Source organism: Nannobrachium achirus (assembly GCF_963921795.1).
Source record: "Nannobrachium achirus genome assembly, chromosome: 22".
NCBI lineage: Eukaryota > Metazoa > Chordata > Actinopteri > Myctophiformes > Myctophidae > Nannobrachium > Nannobrachium achirus.
The window spans coordinates 4,711,018-4,728,767 of NC_137829.1; the positions used below are offsets into that span (position 1 = coordinate 4,711,018).

At 44.0% G+C, this 17,750-nt stretch overlaps 1 protein-coding gene across 2 annotated transcripts; it reads right to left on the minus strand.

The window, feature by feature from the left end:
• Positions 1 to 663: 663 nt before the first annotated feature.
• On the minus strand, positions 664 to 17,221 carry sf3b1 (splicing factor 3b, subunit 1). 2 transcript variants are annotated; one of them, XM_080753738.1, is made up of 24 exons: positions 17,164 to 17,221; positions 15,608 to 15,780; positions 15,285 to 15,386; positions 14,440 to 14,554; positions 11,580 to 11,659; positions 11,140 to 11,340; positions 9,976 to 10,450; positions 9,755 to 9,876; positions 9,436 to 9,633; positions 9,163 to 9,264; positions 8,849 to 9,028; positions 8,547 to 8,633; positions 7,420 to 7,690; positions 6,590 to 6,735; positions 6,145 to 6,291; positions 5,666 to 5,791; positions 5,326 to 5,547; positions 4,963 to 5,145; positions 4,367 to 4,478; positions 3,328 to 3,448; positions 2,966 to 3,097; positions 2,420 to 2,692; positions 2,100 to 2,316; positions 664 to 1,441 (listed from the first exon to the last, which is right to left on the minus strand). In XM_080753738.1, exons 1-24 carry the CDS (start codon positions 17,189 to 17,191, stop codon positions 1,283 to 1,285), a joined length of 3,972 nt encoding a protein of 1,323 aa, XP_080609864.1. In that variant the 5' UTR covers positions 17,192 to 17,221; the 3' UTR covers positions 664 to 1,282. The 2 variants fall into 2 exon arrangements, with proteins under 2 accessions (XP_080609864.1, XP_080609865.1); XM_080753739.1 differs by lacking the exons at positions 14,440 to 14,554; positions 15,285 to 15,386; positions 15,608 to 15,780; positions 17,164 to 17,221 and adding an exon at positions 12,033 to 14,357.
• Positions 17,222 to 17,750: the final 529 nt, after the last annotated feature.

Sequence of the window (17,750 nt, forward strand, 5' to 3'; positions counted from 1 at the left end):
TTGCAGAAGTGAATCTTACCTCCAGTCCCCCACTTCAACACAAAGATAAGTTTCATTGATAAGATGAATCGTAACATTGAGTACTCCCTTTAGTGTAATAAAATTGGGATTGTTAATGTACATGTAGGCATACCTTTAAAGTGATAAGTTAGTCTGACTGTAACTGTCAGATGCCACATTGATGTAACCGTTTGTAGTAATGTAGTCGTCGTATTTAGCTGGAATGAGAAACTCTAGGAGAATGCATTTCCAGTCTCCCATGTTTCCACAAGGTCACCCAGTCACAGGGATAATACACTGCCATTTAACACATTACCTATAATCAGCTGTCTCCTACATAATGTGCATAACATGTCATCATCATGTATTATCAACTGTCTCCTACACGAATACAGATTCATCACATCTACACAAGCCATTAACTACTGTAGGTAAGTATTGCAGGGAAATCCATTGGTTACTGTTTTCAGGGCCACAGTGATATGCGGCACACCACCTTCCCTAGATAAAAAAATAAACATCTTTGGTCATACTATTCCTTGTAGTATAGGCCATGACATGTCACCTCTGGTTTCCACCAGTTATTATAATAATGTTTGAATCACATACTGTTGACTTGGCACTGGCACTGCAGGCCAGGATCAGCACCGACATCCGACACCATTGCTAGAAGCTGCTATTCTCATTTATTTTACCCACATACAAAAACAAATGCTTTTGCAATATATTCAAAATGTTCAATACACAGCTGAATTTTATACACAAACAATTTATTTGGTCAAATAAAGCAACATTGTGATAAGAACAGTGAAGGTATCGACTGACAGGAGAATGTGTAGGAGCAGCCAGTAAAGAGGCCTAACACCACACCTCCACGTTTTCAAACAATTATCTGACTGCTTCTCATTCCCTATGCAAGGCTACTCTTCACTTCAACCATTCTTCAAGGGAAACGCATACAAAACAGAGATTTTAAAAACAAAACAAAATACGTAAAGGCTCTACATTGTTCTGTTTTATAGTTCTCCTAACGTCACACTGGATGTACAAATGAAAATGAAAAGTTCACCATTGGCAGTCAAAAGAGGATGAATGTATGTTTTTTTTTTTTACGGACCTGATTGACTTTATGGATTTTAGTTGACACCTCATTTACAAGATAGCGAAATAAAAAAAATGCCAGTCCTTTACCAGGATAGCTAGGACAACGGAGGAGAAATGATTATCGAGAGGGAACAGGAGCTCAACAAAGAAATTATGAATGAAGACAGTTTGTAGTTATTTACAAGACATATTCCAACTCGTAGCGGACAAATGGGTTTTTCTCGTCATTGTAGACCCTTGGGTAGTGGGCGATGAGGGCATCTTGGGAGCCGATGTAGATGGAGTTGTAAATCTTCCAGTAGACGTCCCTCACTTTCCTGGCTGGGTGGAACAGACCCTGTGGGTACGAGAAATACAGCAAAGCTTTAGCACAGTGTCCTTGAATATCTTTAAATACCCAGTCAATGACAGGAGAAAATAACTTGCAGATCCTTCAAAAACAATTGAATATTGTGTAAAAAAAGCATTGCAGATGCTTGAATTGCACCCCAAAACATAACTGACTTCGGAAACTTCCCACTGGACTTCAAGCAACTCTGACTTCAGAAGGTTGACATTTCTATTATAAATCCTTGTTTTGAGTGGGCTTGTGTAATATTGTTAATGAAATAAGGACTTTTGATATTCATGAGCTTCAAAGTTTTAACAAAAAAGGGTTTGGAATAATTCACTGAATGTCCAAATGTATCTACAATATATGAACGTTTCAAGAAATATATTAAAGTTTCAAGAAAATGTACTTTAACACAATATTCAAATTTTTCGAGAAGGATCTGTTTTACAAGTGCATGTGGCTGAACATTTGTCACTCCAAGGGTTCACATTCAAATGTTTGATATCTCTTGCCAGTTCCTTGAGGAATAATTCAACGAGCATACACAATTAGAACATACATTTAAATCAAACTACTAACCACAAGGGGGCAACTACTAAAAATATGTAAAGCAATGTGTGGAACCATATTTAGTCTAAGACAGCATCATAGTCAGTTTTACCTGTAAGCAGTATTGCAACATGCGGCAGGGCCCGATGGCAACCCTGAGGCCCTCCAGGGCCCCCATGACAGCTTGGATGACATGGGGTGACGTCTCGAAGACATTGGGCCACACGTAGTTGAGCAGGTGGTTGAGGGAGTCCTCGCAACCAAACCCGTAAACGCCCAGGGACATGTGCTGCACCACGGCACTAGCTGTCTGTCTGTGGACCAAATCTCTGCAATGTGACAAAGGAAAACGGGGTCAGGGTTCAACATGTAAATGAAAAATGTATTAGGCAAACCAATAACCAAAAAATAGGTACTGCTACTGGTAATCACCTGTCCATGAGTGCATCTTCCAGCAGCGGTGTGACCGCATAGATGTAGTCCTTGCCCATTTCGCCAATGTACTCAAACAGAAAGGAGAGGGACTTGAGCACACCGTTCTGCACATTGAGCTCGGGTACACGGTACTCGTTCATGAGTGCCGGCAACACTGTGAAGGGCGAACAGGTCTCGGCCACGATGGCAATGGCCACTGTGGTACAGACACGGTTCTGACGCTCCTGGACCTTGAGGTTGTTGAGTAGAGTGGCCAACACATCGTGGGGTCTGAGAGGAGAGGGTTGTAAGAGCACAGAGTGAGGTTACAATCTACTTTATTGTTGCAATTATAATTTCTTAACCCACTTTCAACCCTGCGTCCCCATTTAGGGCATGTCATCATACGCGAGCATTTAAAAAAAAATACGAAATAGTAAAACAAGCCGATCTACAAGCTAGTTCTAAGCTTGTAAATCAGCTATTTTTGCATCTTTTTCAATTAAGTGGTTCAGATCCCAGGACATAGCATAGCTGTTTTTTACAGGTATGTTTAACACTCACCCGATGGCTTTGGCGATATAACCAAAGGTGTTGACAGTGGCTCTCCGAATGGCTTTTTTGTGAGCCTTGAGCAGTTCCAGCAGCTCAAAACAAATCCTCATCCACTCCCTGGCAGACACATACTCTGCTCCCCTGAAAATGAAAAAGTCATTTCAGCCATTGTTTAGCTTTTTTTATTTAGACAAGACAATGTAGAGAGACAAGAAATTGAGAGAAGGAGCAGCGAGGGAGAGCAAAGGTCTCCATCTGGACTAATTGTGATTCTGTGGTTGATGTACCAACTGCTCAACTACACATCACTTCCTCCCTTGCAGTGTATTGCTTCATGTTCCGGTAATATTACTCAATGTTGCCACACTAACCTGTCTGCGATTCTGCCCACTAGGTCAATGCAGTTCTCCTGGACCTTCTCGTGACGATTCTTCAAGATGGGTGTCAGACGAGGCAGCAAGTCTTTGATTGGTGGGGTCATCTTGTGCATACCTTTTAAGAGAAAATGTCCAATTAGCTCTTCAAGAAGTTTTCATTTGCAGTTCCTGCACAATGTGTGGACCGTTCTGTGTAATCAGTCTATTATTACACAAAAGTACTAGTGGAAGGTGTGCCACACAGAGAAAGAGAGAGCAAGTGGCCAGTAGTGCTTAAAATTGTTCCAATTAAACAACTTTGTCACATTTTTGTAGCGGTGATAACCGCTTCCCACATTTGACTTGTGTGTGTATTCATGTAATCATGTCCCTATGTATGCAGTACAAACAGCTGCAATACCACTGGGCACCTTCAAGTGCTGTTGAGCAGCCTACAGGGCCATTCACACACCGGCAATGCAGAATGCAACACACGGGCCATGCTTTCTTTCTCTCTGTGCTTAACTAAACAACTGTGCTTGAAGAATTTCTCCAATCCTACTATCAAGATTTGGCAGCAGAGTGGGTGTGTCTCTCAGCCACACACAGTATAGCTTAATGAAATTAACTGCTCAAATGCACTGCTCCACTTCAAACTGGGTTAGATTTTTCTCTAAGTAATCTGTCATATCTCATCATTGGTAGATGGGGCTTATAAAATAAATCTGTCATACAGCATCTCATCATTGATAAGTTAATCATATGCTGAAAGGTCAAACATATATAAAACATATTTTGCTACAACTCCTCTTCTGTTTTGTCCGTTGCTCCCAGCAGAGCATAGTGGTCCATATCTGACCTCTCTACTGACAGCAGCAGCCCCTCAAAAAGGAAGATTTTATAGCAAGGAGATATTCACACTGCAGCCACACACAGGCTCAGTGCTGGGTGATGATCTTGCGTTGGGAGTAAATTTGTTGATTTACAATTTAATTGTCTTGAAATAAAATGAATGAATGTATGGAAATTGTGCGTAGTAGTTAAGCTAGCATACCAATGACATTGACAATGGCCTTCAGTGCTCCCAGGATACTACCCAGAACCTCAGGGTACTCTTCTCCCAGGTACTCGTATAACACCACTCCCAAGTGACCCATCAGCTTTTCCTGCACATGGGAAGACAGATAGAACTCGTGTTAGCTGGTGATAGTTTATGTCAGTGGTTCTCAACCTGTGGGGGGGGGGGGGTCCCCAAATTATTTTGGGGGGGTCCCCAGATGATTAACTGTGCAACGTTGTTTTCTCACTCAACATTAAACAAACCAACATAAAGTGTAAGTGTATAGCACATTTCTAAAGTGACAGTTTAAGGACTTTTAAATACCTAAACATTGGCCAAATTGTCAAATAATAAAAGCAGAAAATTTGAAAATAGCCGATCTACATGCTCACAACGCCTCGCAACATGTAGATCTGCTATTTTCACAATAGAACCGTGTTATACAAAATGGATTGCTTCAACTCTTAGTGCTCGTCAGGGTGGGCGGGTCCCCAGTTAAAATATGATTATTTTGGGGGTCGCGGCCTGAAAAGGTTGAGAACCACTGGTTTATGTCACTGAAATGATGTGTGCGTTTTCTAAAGGCGTACCTCCTGGCAGGTCTTCATGACCACTGCAGTGCGGGAGATGAGGTCGGCAGCCTGCTGACGGACCTTGGCCGACTTGTTGTTGAGACGCCACAGCACCGTACCACAGATCTGAGGCAGGTATGGCTTCACACGTTTCCCCAGGGCGTTGACCACCGTGCCGAAACCATTCAGCATCACTGAATCCTGGACATGGGAGATAAGTGTAGTAATCAATTAAGACCTGCAATACATTTAATTCCCCCATTCTCTGAGCCAACTTCCTGTCTCTGCCTAGATCAAGCATTATCACTTTAAAAGATATCTAATAATCAGCCTTGTTTTTAGTTTTTCAAACATAGGCGCTCCAACTCTCACATGACTCACCTCTGTAGTCTGTTCCTGGAAGGCATAGAGAATGCCGTCTATCAGCTGCTCTTCCAGCTTGTGGTCAATGTCTGCTGCTCCAAGGTTGCCCATGATCTTCTCGATGGTCTCCATCACCATCTTCCTGTACTGCTCAGCCTCATCCTTCAGGTCGTCCACAATACGCGAAATGATCTCGGCTGCTCCCACCTTGTTAGCCAGCTCCACTGTGGTGTCTACCAGCTGCAGGCAGGAGTCAACACAATAACTTAACAGTTATATCTATAGTTCCCTTATTCTGACCCCTGAATTTGTGAATGTACGTGTTGTCGCTCCTGTATGAGTGTGTGTGTGCGCTGACCTGTCTGTAGTTGCGCCTGTCCAGAGCCATCCTGTGTTGCCAGAAGTGCTTGAAGAAGGGGGGGAGAATCTCTGTCTTGATGTAGTTGGCCTCAACACCGTCGGTGCCACAGCACTGCTTCACCACCTGACAAGGCAAGAGAACAGCTCAGACATGGAATGCAACGGCCTTCTGGAGGTTACAGCTTGCTTAAGCGTTTTGTGAATTACGACAAATACTTCCATTGATTTACTTAAAACAATCGAGTATCAATATGTTAATATTCATGAAGCTGGAATAAATGTCCGTTTTTGGTGTTTGTCACCAACGGGTGCAGGTTGAGAACAGAGGGGATATGAATGTCCTTCTCTGCTAGCTCTCATGTTGGTGTGTCAATCTAGCGAAGTACTAGCCCTGATCTGACCATGGGAGAGGTCCAACAGGCGAGAATGATTCGCATAAAGGCCCACCCACAAGCACACAGTTCTCCCCTCTGGTACCTTAAGTACAATCTTTTTCATCTCCTCGTCAGGGGACTGGAACTCTCTGATGAGGATCAACATCACCTCTCTGGTGTAGTAGTTGGCATATTCTGCATCCATCAGAGGGATCAGGTAGCCGATGGCCTTCAGGAAGGCAGCCAGACCCTAGGAAAACAAAATATACAGTTTAATCATGGGTACTACTTTAGCCATCAATTCATTTTAATAGTTGTCTGTTTTGTCCGTTGCTCCCAGCAGAGCATAGTGGTCCACATCTGACCTCTCTACTGACAGCAGCAGCTCCTCAAAAAGGAAGATTTTATAGCAAGGAGATATTCACACTGCAGCCACACACAGGCTCAGTGCTGGGTGATGATCTTGCATTGGGAGTCAATTAGTTGATTTACAATTTAATTGTCTTTTGTTTTTACTTTTGGCGGTGTTGCTTGTCTGCGTTTCTCACCTTTCCTCTGTGTTGTCTAATACCCTTCCAGAGGGGCTTGAGAACCGAGTCAAACGACTCGATACCGTAGGGTGTGGCAGCTTCAGCCAGGGCGGCGATAGCCAGGGCGCTGATGGTCCTTACTTTCTGCTGTTCATCGACCAGACCTGTAGACACAAATGGTCAAAATATCAACACAAAGACGTTTTTCAGAAAACCATTAGGATTTAGAAGACATTTTTAGAATCGGCCTCAGGTCGAAATGGGTTAACTCTCAAATACCTGGAACGCGCCCGAGTCGCGTTAGATTTGAACCACTTTAACCATTATTTTATGCTTTAACTATTGAAAAATAGCAGATATACAAGCTCACAGCGCGGCACCGAGTGCCGCGATGCGAGCTTGTAGATCTGCTATTTTTGAAAAATCGTGAAAATGTGTACAAGTCTATGAATATCTTTGACCCGATCTTTGACCCGACTACTAAATCCTTCCTCTAAATCAGTGGTTCTCAAACTTTTTCATGTCAAGGACCCCCAAAATTACAGGTATTTGGCCACGGACCCCCATCTCAAAATATGTTGTTCCAGAGACCCCCCAGAAGCAAATATTTGAGTTACAAATGTTCGCTTTTAAATAGATATATTCAAAGACTTGCAAAGAAAAATCATGATTTTTCAAAAATAGAAGATCTACAAGCTCGCAGCACGGCACTCGGTGCCGCGCTGTGAGCTTGTATATCTGCTATTTTTCAATGGTTAAAGCGGTCAATAATCCTAGGCCTAAATGGGTTAATCTAGCTCCCAACATGTTGCTGATGGAAGCGGTTGGGGGAATGAGTGAGCACTGACCATGTTCTATGATTTCCACCAAGCTTCGCAGGTGGGGCAGGATGGCGCAGCCCATGAGGATGGCAATCTGCTGGACAATTTTGATGCCCGTGTGTCGGGCCTGCCAGGACTTCTTGCTCTTACACACAGCTTTCAGGAAGGGCAGAAGAGAGGGGATACCCAGGGCAGAGGCCACCACGGCGAACGCTCTGGCGGTGGTGTTTCTGACATACTCGTCCATGTTGTCAATGTCGGGACGCATGGTGGAAATCATGGTGGCCAGACCTGCAGCCTGGAGGACAGGAGAAAATAATGTTAGGACAAAACATAATGATTCAGTACTAGAATATATCACAACTTTTATTCTAAGTAATGCTGAAATTAAAATGTTTTGACAAACACACAAAAACCAGGCTGTATTTTAATGCTTAAGAAGCACAATACTGGTTTAAAAAAAAAGACACAGGGGTCATGATTCAATACATTGATATTATAAGCAAGGCAAAATCTTGCTATTTTAATTTACATTTAATTTGAGAAAACTGCATATAAAATGGAGTTTAAATGATACATGTTACATAACGGTGTTGCTTACCAAAAAAGAACAGATCTACAAGCCAACAACATGTTGCATTGAGACATGTTAGTAGCTTAGCTGATAGCTTGAAGATCTAATCTAGTTTGTTAATCTGTTCATTTAGGCAAGCAACACTGAATACAAATGTATACATAATCACAGTCCTTCTAACATCCAACATCATAGCACAACTTTTGTGCATGGTGAACATTTGCCTAATATATAAAATATTGCGATTCTCAACTGTATCACTATTTTCTTACAGCCCTACTATAGTAAATAGGCAGGAATAGTTGTCTGTATTTGTCACCAACGGGTGCAGGTTGAGAACAGAGGTGATATGAACGTCATTCTCTGCTAGCTCTCATGTTGGTTTGTCAATCTAGCGAAGTACTAGCCCTGATCTGACCATGGGAGAGGTCCAACAGGCGAGAATGATTCGCATACAGCCCATCCTAAGAGCAAAGTTCTCTCCTCTTGCACCTTAAGTAAAATCACTCCTCACATCCAAGCCCACTGCATGCAGACAGCAACACCACAGAGCAAACTACTGCTAAAAATGCTGTCTCACCTTGGCCAAGTTGGAAATGATCTCCCTCCCTTCCACTCTGGCATAGTAGTCCTCATCAATCAGTAAGGGCTCAATCACCACCAGGATCTGGACAGAGATGACACATCAGTCTCATATACTTATACACACACACATACACACACACACACATAAACTTGCTTCCATTTCATTCTGACCACCAGAGGGCAGTGTTTAACACCTGGATAATATCAAGCACAGGTAAAGACATTATTATTATACCTACAAGGTGATTGGGATGGTACCCGACCCGTGCACACACATAGGCCACAACTTCAGCTTACCTTGTGTACATAGGGTCGGACCAAGTCGTCCAGTTTGTAGAGGATGCGGTCGATGACCTTGACCAGAAGATGGCGCTCTTGGTCTTCCAGTGTAGGAGACATCAGCAGTGGCAGGATCTGGTTGAATAGGGGACCCGCTCCAAACTCACGTGCCTTGTCTGTGATCTGACGCAAAGCCGCCTAGAAGGAAGAGCAAGTCAAATTAGTCAAAATTGATGGAAACTGGGATTCCTTGCAAAGAATTGTTTTGTCTGCCACTGTTTTGAGTGTTGGAGGATGGCATTTAAAAGATGGCGATGGTAAGCCAGACCGACCTTCCTCATGGGCGGCGTTCCATTCTTAATCTTCAACAGCAGCTTCATGATCTTCCTCTCTTTTTGCTCCTCGGGGCTCAGTGTAGACTCGTCCACCTCCACCTACCAAACAAGGGTACACATACTTAGCATGCATTTCTGGTGAGCAACGTGTTATACAACAGTGTATAAATCAAACACACCTTTAGATTTTTAAATAACGGAACCAAAAATAGGCTGTGTTTTATGCATTGTGTGTATGCATGTTAAAATGCATGTGTGCGCAGTCCTCACCAGCAGTTTGTCAAAGTATTGGATGTCGTCGGGTTTGAGGAAGGGGAGGTTTCCGGAGGGCTGATCGTTCATCTGCTTCATGGAGCGGTCCTCTGTCTGCATGTGGAAGCCCGTCATGCCCCCGATGGGGGTGGGGGTGGCTGACAGCTTACGGGCTGGGGTACGAATGGGAACGTAGCCTGCCGGTGGGGGCAAAACCTGGTGGAAAGAGGATTTACAATTTAGGCATTTAGCACACGTTAAATGAGAGGGAAAACACACTATAAGTCACCTCCTCATTAGTAATTGATGAATTATCAAACTGGAACAGGGCTTATACCTTGTATCCCTCAGGGAACATGGCGTCCAGCTCATCATCTGTAAGTGGACGGTTCCGCTCATCAATTTCTCGCTCCCATCGCCATGCTTGCAGCTGCTCTGGGGTCATGCTCATCAGATGACCTGCAGAGAACACATGAGTAAACAATACACGATTAGAAACACATCAACCAGTAAAAAGAAAAAAGCCAAGAAAGGTTTAGAATGGCTGCTCTTGTTTACCTGGTGTGGGTGTGGCCATGTTCATGGCTGGGGTTCCTATGGGGGTTTTCCCAGGGGTAAGGAGTGGTGTGGAAGAACCCATCTGACTGGCAGGGGTCTCGTCCCAACGAGACTTCCTCTTACTGGCCCCTGGTGTGGGGGTCTCTCCCACCGACTCCTCTCCTCTGTCTGTGCGCGGCGTCTCTGCCCAACCGCTGCCGTGTCCGGGGGTTTCCCTTTCCGTCTTTGGGGTTTCATCCCAGCGGTTTTTGCGGACGCTGCCCGTGGCACCGCCATGCCCGGGGGTTGCGTGACCGGGTGTGTCTCTGCCAGGAGTGGCAGCTCCGGACGGTGTGTGGCTGGGCGTGGGGTCCCACATGCGGGAACTGGGGGTGGCCCCTGGGGTTTCGCTGCCCTTGGGCCGACCAGGTGTCTCGTCCCAGCGGCTGTTGGAAGGTGTGTGTCCTGGGGTGTGTGCAGGGGTGTGCCCTGGAGTCTGTAAGGGAGGGGAAATAAAGGAAGCAAAAGAATGTTAAGACATTGAAAAGGAGCAGGATTCTCCAAATATATATATATTCCATCTAAAGGCCGTAGTGGAAAAATACATATGTGCAGAGTGTAGGGGTTCCAATGCACTGCAGTTCATCCAGCTGGGAGTGTCTATACGAACGGATATAAAAAAGCTAGATGCCTCATTCGCCTCTGCAGTTCACTGGAGCGACGTGCAACAATTGTAGTCCGGACTTCCTGGAAAAACCAATGGACTGCTGCCAGTCAAGTGACTACTGGCTAATCACAGCGTCTCTTTTCCGGTACTTATCCAAGGACAACAATTCAATTCAACAGAGCCAGTTCCGATGCAGGCTGCGTAAGTAAAGACCCGCCCCCACCTGCCTCTGATTGGCCTTGCAACTTCCGTATGTGTGACGCACGTGAAAGCGATACAAACGGATTCCCTTTGGTCCCTCGATGCATATGCCCCAGAGCCGGAGGAGGCGTCTACCTTTCTATGTCTATGTATAAGAATATAACTGCCCGTGTTCGGGAGAGGGAAGCCAGCAGGGAGGGAGAATCTTTGTTGTTGTGCTAGGGACACCTATGGGCTGGGGTGGCACCTGACAGCGAGGGTGTCTAAATACACAGACAGGGTAATGGGCTAAACTACGATATCTTAAGAGTTCGCACATTCTCAGCTTTTTCATCAGCCTGGTCCCAGCTGGACATCTTTTTGGGTGTGGTGTTGGTGGGTGTTTGGTTTTGCTCTGCCGTCTGGTCCCAGCGTCGCTTTCGCTTTGCAGCAGCAGCAGCCTGGGAAGCGGCGGATCCATTCACAGCCTTCAATTCCCCGGACTTGGCCTTCTCAGCCAGCTGCTGACGGATCTCACTCTGTGGGGGGAGACGGACAAAGGAAATACGCGGTCATGTTTTGTTTTCATTTTAAAGATGGGTATAAATGATAAAGTATCTATTTTGGTCAATAAAAATCAATCAGTCACATTATGCAAGTCTTATACAACAACACATCCCTTATGAGCAAATCCCAGGATTCTATTCAGCAGCCAGAATTGTCACTTCTGTGAATTTGATCCGGAAATGTGTTTGGGGAGGATATAAGCGCAGCCTACCTCTTCTTTGGTCAGGTGCTGCTCTCTCATGACGTCCATGTACGACCGCGACTGCTTCTTGGGGTCTGGCGTTTTGCCCCCTGCGCGAAAGAGCACGAACAAGAACAAGAGTACCTTCGTTAGAACACACCCCGCGGGACCCGGTTCATAACAAAAAATAGCAAGCACATACAACACAGCCAGCTAACCCTGACTCTCTTTATATGCTCTTATCAAATTTCTTTCTTTTTTTCTTTTTCTTTCATTTGTTTTACAGTTCAAACACAACAAATCCCTAGAGATGTACATATTCTGTTGGTTTACATACAGACATAGCAGTCTAAAGAGAAAAAAACAAGCAGATACATTGAGAGATGAGCTGATGTTGCTCTGTTTTCTTTTAAAAAGGAGATTAAGGAGGATATAGCCATCACTGATGCAGGGGTCCTGGGCTGTGCTCTCCAGAATACGTACACTTTCAGTGCCAAGGGTCCTTCTGCAGTCAGACTTCAACCGGCAGAAAAGAAGCCTAGAAACCATTCTTTACCATTAGTAACACTTTGGAAAAGGGTTGGAACTCACACACAATAGTATACCACCTGTAGTGCAATGTTTTACGGCACTCAAAGAAATGTAAAATAAAAAATCTTCTTGTGGTTTAACCTCAAATAAAATAAAATAAAAATGTAATAAAAAAAAGGTTTGTGGTCCACATTACTAATTATTCACAGCAATCAAAGATGAAGTCAAGACAGGCTACATCTAGGAGTGTTCTGTTGCTACCTCTGCAACCAAGTACATGGGATGAGGACAGCAAAATGGAACCAGTCACTAACTTCTGGTCAGAAAGATGGGCCACGCATGTACAGGTTTACACTAACATCTGAATGATTCCAACACTAATTACATTAAAATCCTAAATTTGGATCTTGACTTGTTTCCAGACAAAAGTATAAATGATCAAAATAAAATATAACGCATAATCCTACCAACAAAAAGTTCTCATCTCATCTAAACGTTGTCATCTATGGTTCCTGGTAAAGTCAAATGAAAAAATAAAACAAAAAAATAAGTGGATTGTGGGGGACAGAGGTTTGCTGTCGCTAGGCTGCATTTGTTTCCCCTCAAAGGCTCCCCCAGTCAGACAAGTAGCCAGTGGACCCTGACCAAACTGACAAGTGCACACTTCTGTGTGTGTTCACCATAACCTACACAGGATGAGTTGCTGCGCCCTTAACAGAGTGCAGTACAGGACTGGCAAAGCAGTACTGCTGTAGGAGAGAAATTAAGGACAGTTAGTATGGGCCTGTGGTATTGTGGTATACATTTCTTTTGATAACATATTTCTATTTTACAGAGAGAGTTGTAAAATAAAAATATATTTACACATCATCTTTGTAAACAGAACTCTCTCTACATGCAGGGTTTTATAAGCCCTTCCAACAATAAACCACATGTGGCACACAGGCTTTCTTCAGCTGTTCTGTCCTCAAGGGTGTACTAGTATGGAATCGTGCTGGGTCGGAATTGCTTGTGTTGTGGTGCAGACTACATCCATGGTCTCGGCTATGATCTTAATGCCATTCCTAGACAGCATTTAGATAAGCTGTTAAAGACTCTGAAATGGCCTTCCATTTCTCAATTCTTAATGGGGTGTGTATCACTATCAAGCCAGGTTGAGGCTTTCAAATTTGAAAGTAAAGGCGACCACTGAATGATCAATAAGTGATAAATATTGTAACAGCAGCGATTAAAACACCAAGCTGTTACTTGAAGTCGGCAAGAGTTTAAAAATTATAATATAGGAAATAACCCTGAATCTGACACAAACATGTAGTGGATATAAATGTTGACGCAGGTGCACTAAAGCCGTTTATATAAACGGTTCACATAATGGTGAATGCACCGTTTAGATTACGTCTTGCTTCATTTAATAAGGCATGTGGGACGCTGCGTCAAGTCAAGTCTGACAATTCCACTGTAACTGTAAGCAACCATAATGCTGCCACAATGATTATGCCAAAGAGGAGAAGCTGAGGTTACAGACAAGGTCTGATTGTATAATTTTACGATTGCCCTTCCAAAACTTGGAAGCCACTCTGAATATGCTTCAGGTGACTGAGCCAAGCCAAGGTTATATGGGGCCAGCACATTTCTCTCCACTGCCTGCCTCGTGACATGTAGTTCTGCATGTACGAGCGGATTGGTAATTGCAATGTCCTCAGCTACTGAGCACAGGAGAGAGCAGTGAGGTGAGCAATGCCAATGTTGACCATCAAATGTATCCTACTTCTCAAACTTTATTTCTCATCCCTGTTGCTATCACAGCCTATGACTAGAGGATATTACACCTTCCCATCATCAGTCTGTCAAGACTGACAGCCATATGGGTCTGTTAACCCTTCGACACACACACAAATTACTGCAACCCATGTTCGTTAGGTGAGCTATCCCCTTAGCAGGAGAACACCTAACTACCTCTTCCGGTAAACCATAGGTCAACCTCACTCTGGGATAAACGTATCGCACTCATGTCAAATAGTCTGCGTTCACAACAGTAAGCCTTCCAAAACCAAGAGACAGAACAACATATTTCTTTTAATTCCACTTGAGTCTGTTGCAAAATTGAGGGAAAGGTCCACTGGGAGGACAAAGAGGAACAATTACAATGGTGTCTTTGGTACCAGAAAGGATTGACCACAGGGAAGGAGCCAAGTCTGGGGAGCAAACCATTTCATCTGTGGCCGAAGGGTTGAACAGCAAAAAGGTGTGTGAGTTTGAGACCCTTTGTAGACACAGGGTCACAAAAACAAAGAAACACCATGGACAAGGGGAGGAAATGGTAGGATGTGATGAGGAAAAGACGGGTGGTGAAAATTACCGTCTGCAAAGGGGTCGAGACGTTCAGGGGAGATGATCATTTGCCTGCGGCGGGCTTTGTACTCGTCCTCCCGGTCTGCAATCTTCTGGGGGCGATGCTCTGCAAACGGGTCATACTGTAGAAGAGCAAACAGAGCCAAATTGAGGCACAGAGACATGGTAGTACCAGAGAACATACTAGTATGACTTCCAACACTTCCAACGTTTTTCTATCCCCTTCCTCTTAGACACGTTTTCAAAAACAAGTCAACTGCTCGTTACTTTACTTTTACATAAACATCTTCAAATTATCCTTTAAAAAAGGGGATTTTGAAGAAAACTACACAAAGCAATGCCATATTCTAATACGGTTTCTCCTTAGCATTATAGTAACAGAAAACATTCTGAAACCAGATGTGAAGCACCCTGTTGACAATAGGGCTTGAAGTGTGTGACGGAAGTGCTGCGGTTAACGGAAGTTACGTCATGCGATGCGGGTCTGTTTACATTCCCCAGCGAAAAAACTAAAATAGATTGTAGCTCTTAACTCACTCTGAATAGGTGTAACATTGCTTGAATCAATGTTTTTGTTTGTATATTGTTTATTGCGAGCGTAACCGACGGAGCAGGAGACGTAGACCAGCTTTTTTCGTGCAGGGAATACGTTTGCAGGAACACCGCACTGTGACAAAAATACAGCTTCCGGGAAAATTCTGCCCCCCCCTCTTCACGTCTTCTGCCTTCTATTGTCACCAGGCTTTTCTCTTCGCAGATGAGTAAGCCTGGCTACGCGAGGCTAGATGTGAAGGCATTTGTTACTCATGTAGTGATGGCGGGTTGGCACAATAATAAAAAAAAAATACTCACTTGCTCTTCTGACTGTGGTATGGCATTGAGTATTGCCACCGGGGCATGGTACCCCGGCTTCTTCTGTCCCAGCAGACTGGTAGATGAATCCTCTTCATCATCCTGGAAAAAAAACAGAGAGAAACAAGAGTCTGGTCAAGCCTTGCCAAAGAGGCTGGCAGACTCTCCCAGCTCGTATGCAACAGGCACAAGAAGTGGAGCAGTCAAGCTCCTTAAAGAAATGTGGCATTAACAAAGCTTGTCAGCAGTGTATCATGATTTGTAGGCGGCAGAAATGAGGAATGATTTCCCTCCCCCACACTCCATAAAGACAAACTACTCACATCTTCTTGCTCATTTGCAGCAATTGAGGTGACATAACCAGCAAAGCGGCTATCACTGCCTCCGTAAATCTCCTGGTCAAAGAAGCCAGTGGAATCTAGGCCCACTCCTTGATCTCCCTCCTCAAGCAGGGCGGCCTTCATCCCCTGGATCTCCAGGATCTGGGCCTCTATGTCTAGAGGGAAACAAGTCAAATTAGTCTACAACCGGTCATCTCTCCCGTCTGTTGAACATAAACAAAGACAATAATGCAAATGCACAACACAGAACACACTGACGTCCCTACTCCCTATGCAGGGTAAGGGAACAGATCAAAACTAATGAATGACACAGGCTGTAGCTCCCAGACTCTGGAATGCCCATCCGCAGGTCCTGAGAGCTGCAGCGTCTGTGGGTATTTTAAAGAACCACTTAAAACACTTCTGTTTAGGCATGCTTTTGCGGAATTTCGGGTGACCAATACAAATATTCAGTCCCTCAAACCAGGACCCTCAAATCAATGTGCAAGTTTGTCGTGCACGCGCATGACCATTCATGCACGTTCACATTATCGCATATCCATACAACTGATTAACAAACATCAGCCTAGACACGACGCAATGCATTTGTTCAGAAATGTTTTGTGTTTGGTTAGATGTTTACATGAAAAGAACATAATAAAAGTCTATGCAATTTTGTATTGAATGTTGAAAACAGGGACATAAACAGGGACATATAGCCATTTGTCGGGGCTTGGGACACAGCTTGAAACCGGGACAATCCCGGCAACCGGGACGCCATCCTATCCCATTGGTTCTCAAAGTGGGGTTGGGGACCCCCAGGGGTTCTCGAGTGAGTTCCAGGAGGGGGTCCGCAGCTAAATGATAGTTAGGAACCAAACTGACCCTTATCCTTATGGGTATGTAACTCCGAGTGTATCAAATGGACCCGTTCCATTTGTACACTCAAGAGTTAAATTAACATTGATTCTACATTATAAATTAGGGCAATTAAGGCAAGCACTGCCCTATCCATTATCCACACAACGCATAAGCATTTAGGTTTTTAAGTGAATTGGCAAATGTGTTCGCGTCCCACTACTAGCTACGCCATTTTATATGACCAACACTGCACACAACGTGTTTCTGACGGTATGACAAATGACAATATTAGTTAGTAATATAGTAATAAACACGTTTGGGTTGCGCGTGCACACGTTTAGTCAATGCATGTTTCACACTTATCACACTCGAGTACTTAAAATGAGCCATTTGAAAGTTTTCACGTTGGATTAACTGTACGGTATTGTGTTTGGGAGATAGGCAGCAAGCCGTCTAGCATACATAGTAGCAGGTAGCATTAGCTGGCTGCATAGCCTAGCAGCCGTCGCCATTATCGTCATGTCTGCGTTGCATTGTAACCAGGCCTACCGCGCTCACACGGTTTAAAAGAGACCAGATAATCACATTTTGCTGCAAGAAAACATTGTGTGCAATCGTTATAACTTGCGAACACGCGATGACACCATAATTCAGACAAAAATCAATGAAATAATTACGATTTCAGTTGTTTAATTTACCTTCGTGTGTTTTGGCGATCTTCGCCATTTTGATGGTGGTTCGTGACTGAAACCGGGCTTCCGGTACTCGGCAGTAATAGCTTGAGCTTGTCACAGTTCTCAGATCAGATTCAAACACCAGCTGTGGTGGTGGGTGTGTGTACTGAGTGTGTAGGCCCTAGATATAATGGGCCTACTACACACACTTCATCAAAAGCAAAATAAACCAGCACTGTTTCCCGAAGGTTTATGGGTCCCTTAATTTTATGTTTACTACATTTTGTTTTTAATTATTAGCCTACTTCAAAACATTTAAAACAAATATTCACAAAAAAAGCGACGTTTTTCATGATTAAAAAATCAAACCTCGGTTCGAAGTGAAGCGGTGAACTTTTATTCTATGTGTTCTAGAGTTATGAACTCTGTGATCTATACATTCTTTATATTCTGAATGAATTAATGATTTTATCTGGAGGGCCGAATTGTCATGTGAAGCTTGACCAATCCTCAAAGTATCCAATCATCAGACCGGGACGGACACTACACACATACGTACGTACGTACGGACGGACGGACGGACGGACGGACGGACGGACGGGACAGATAAA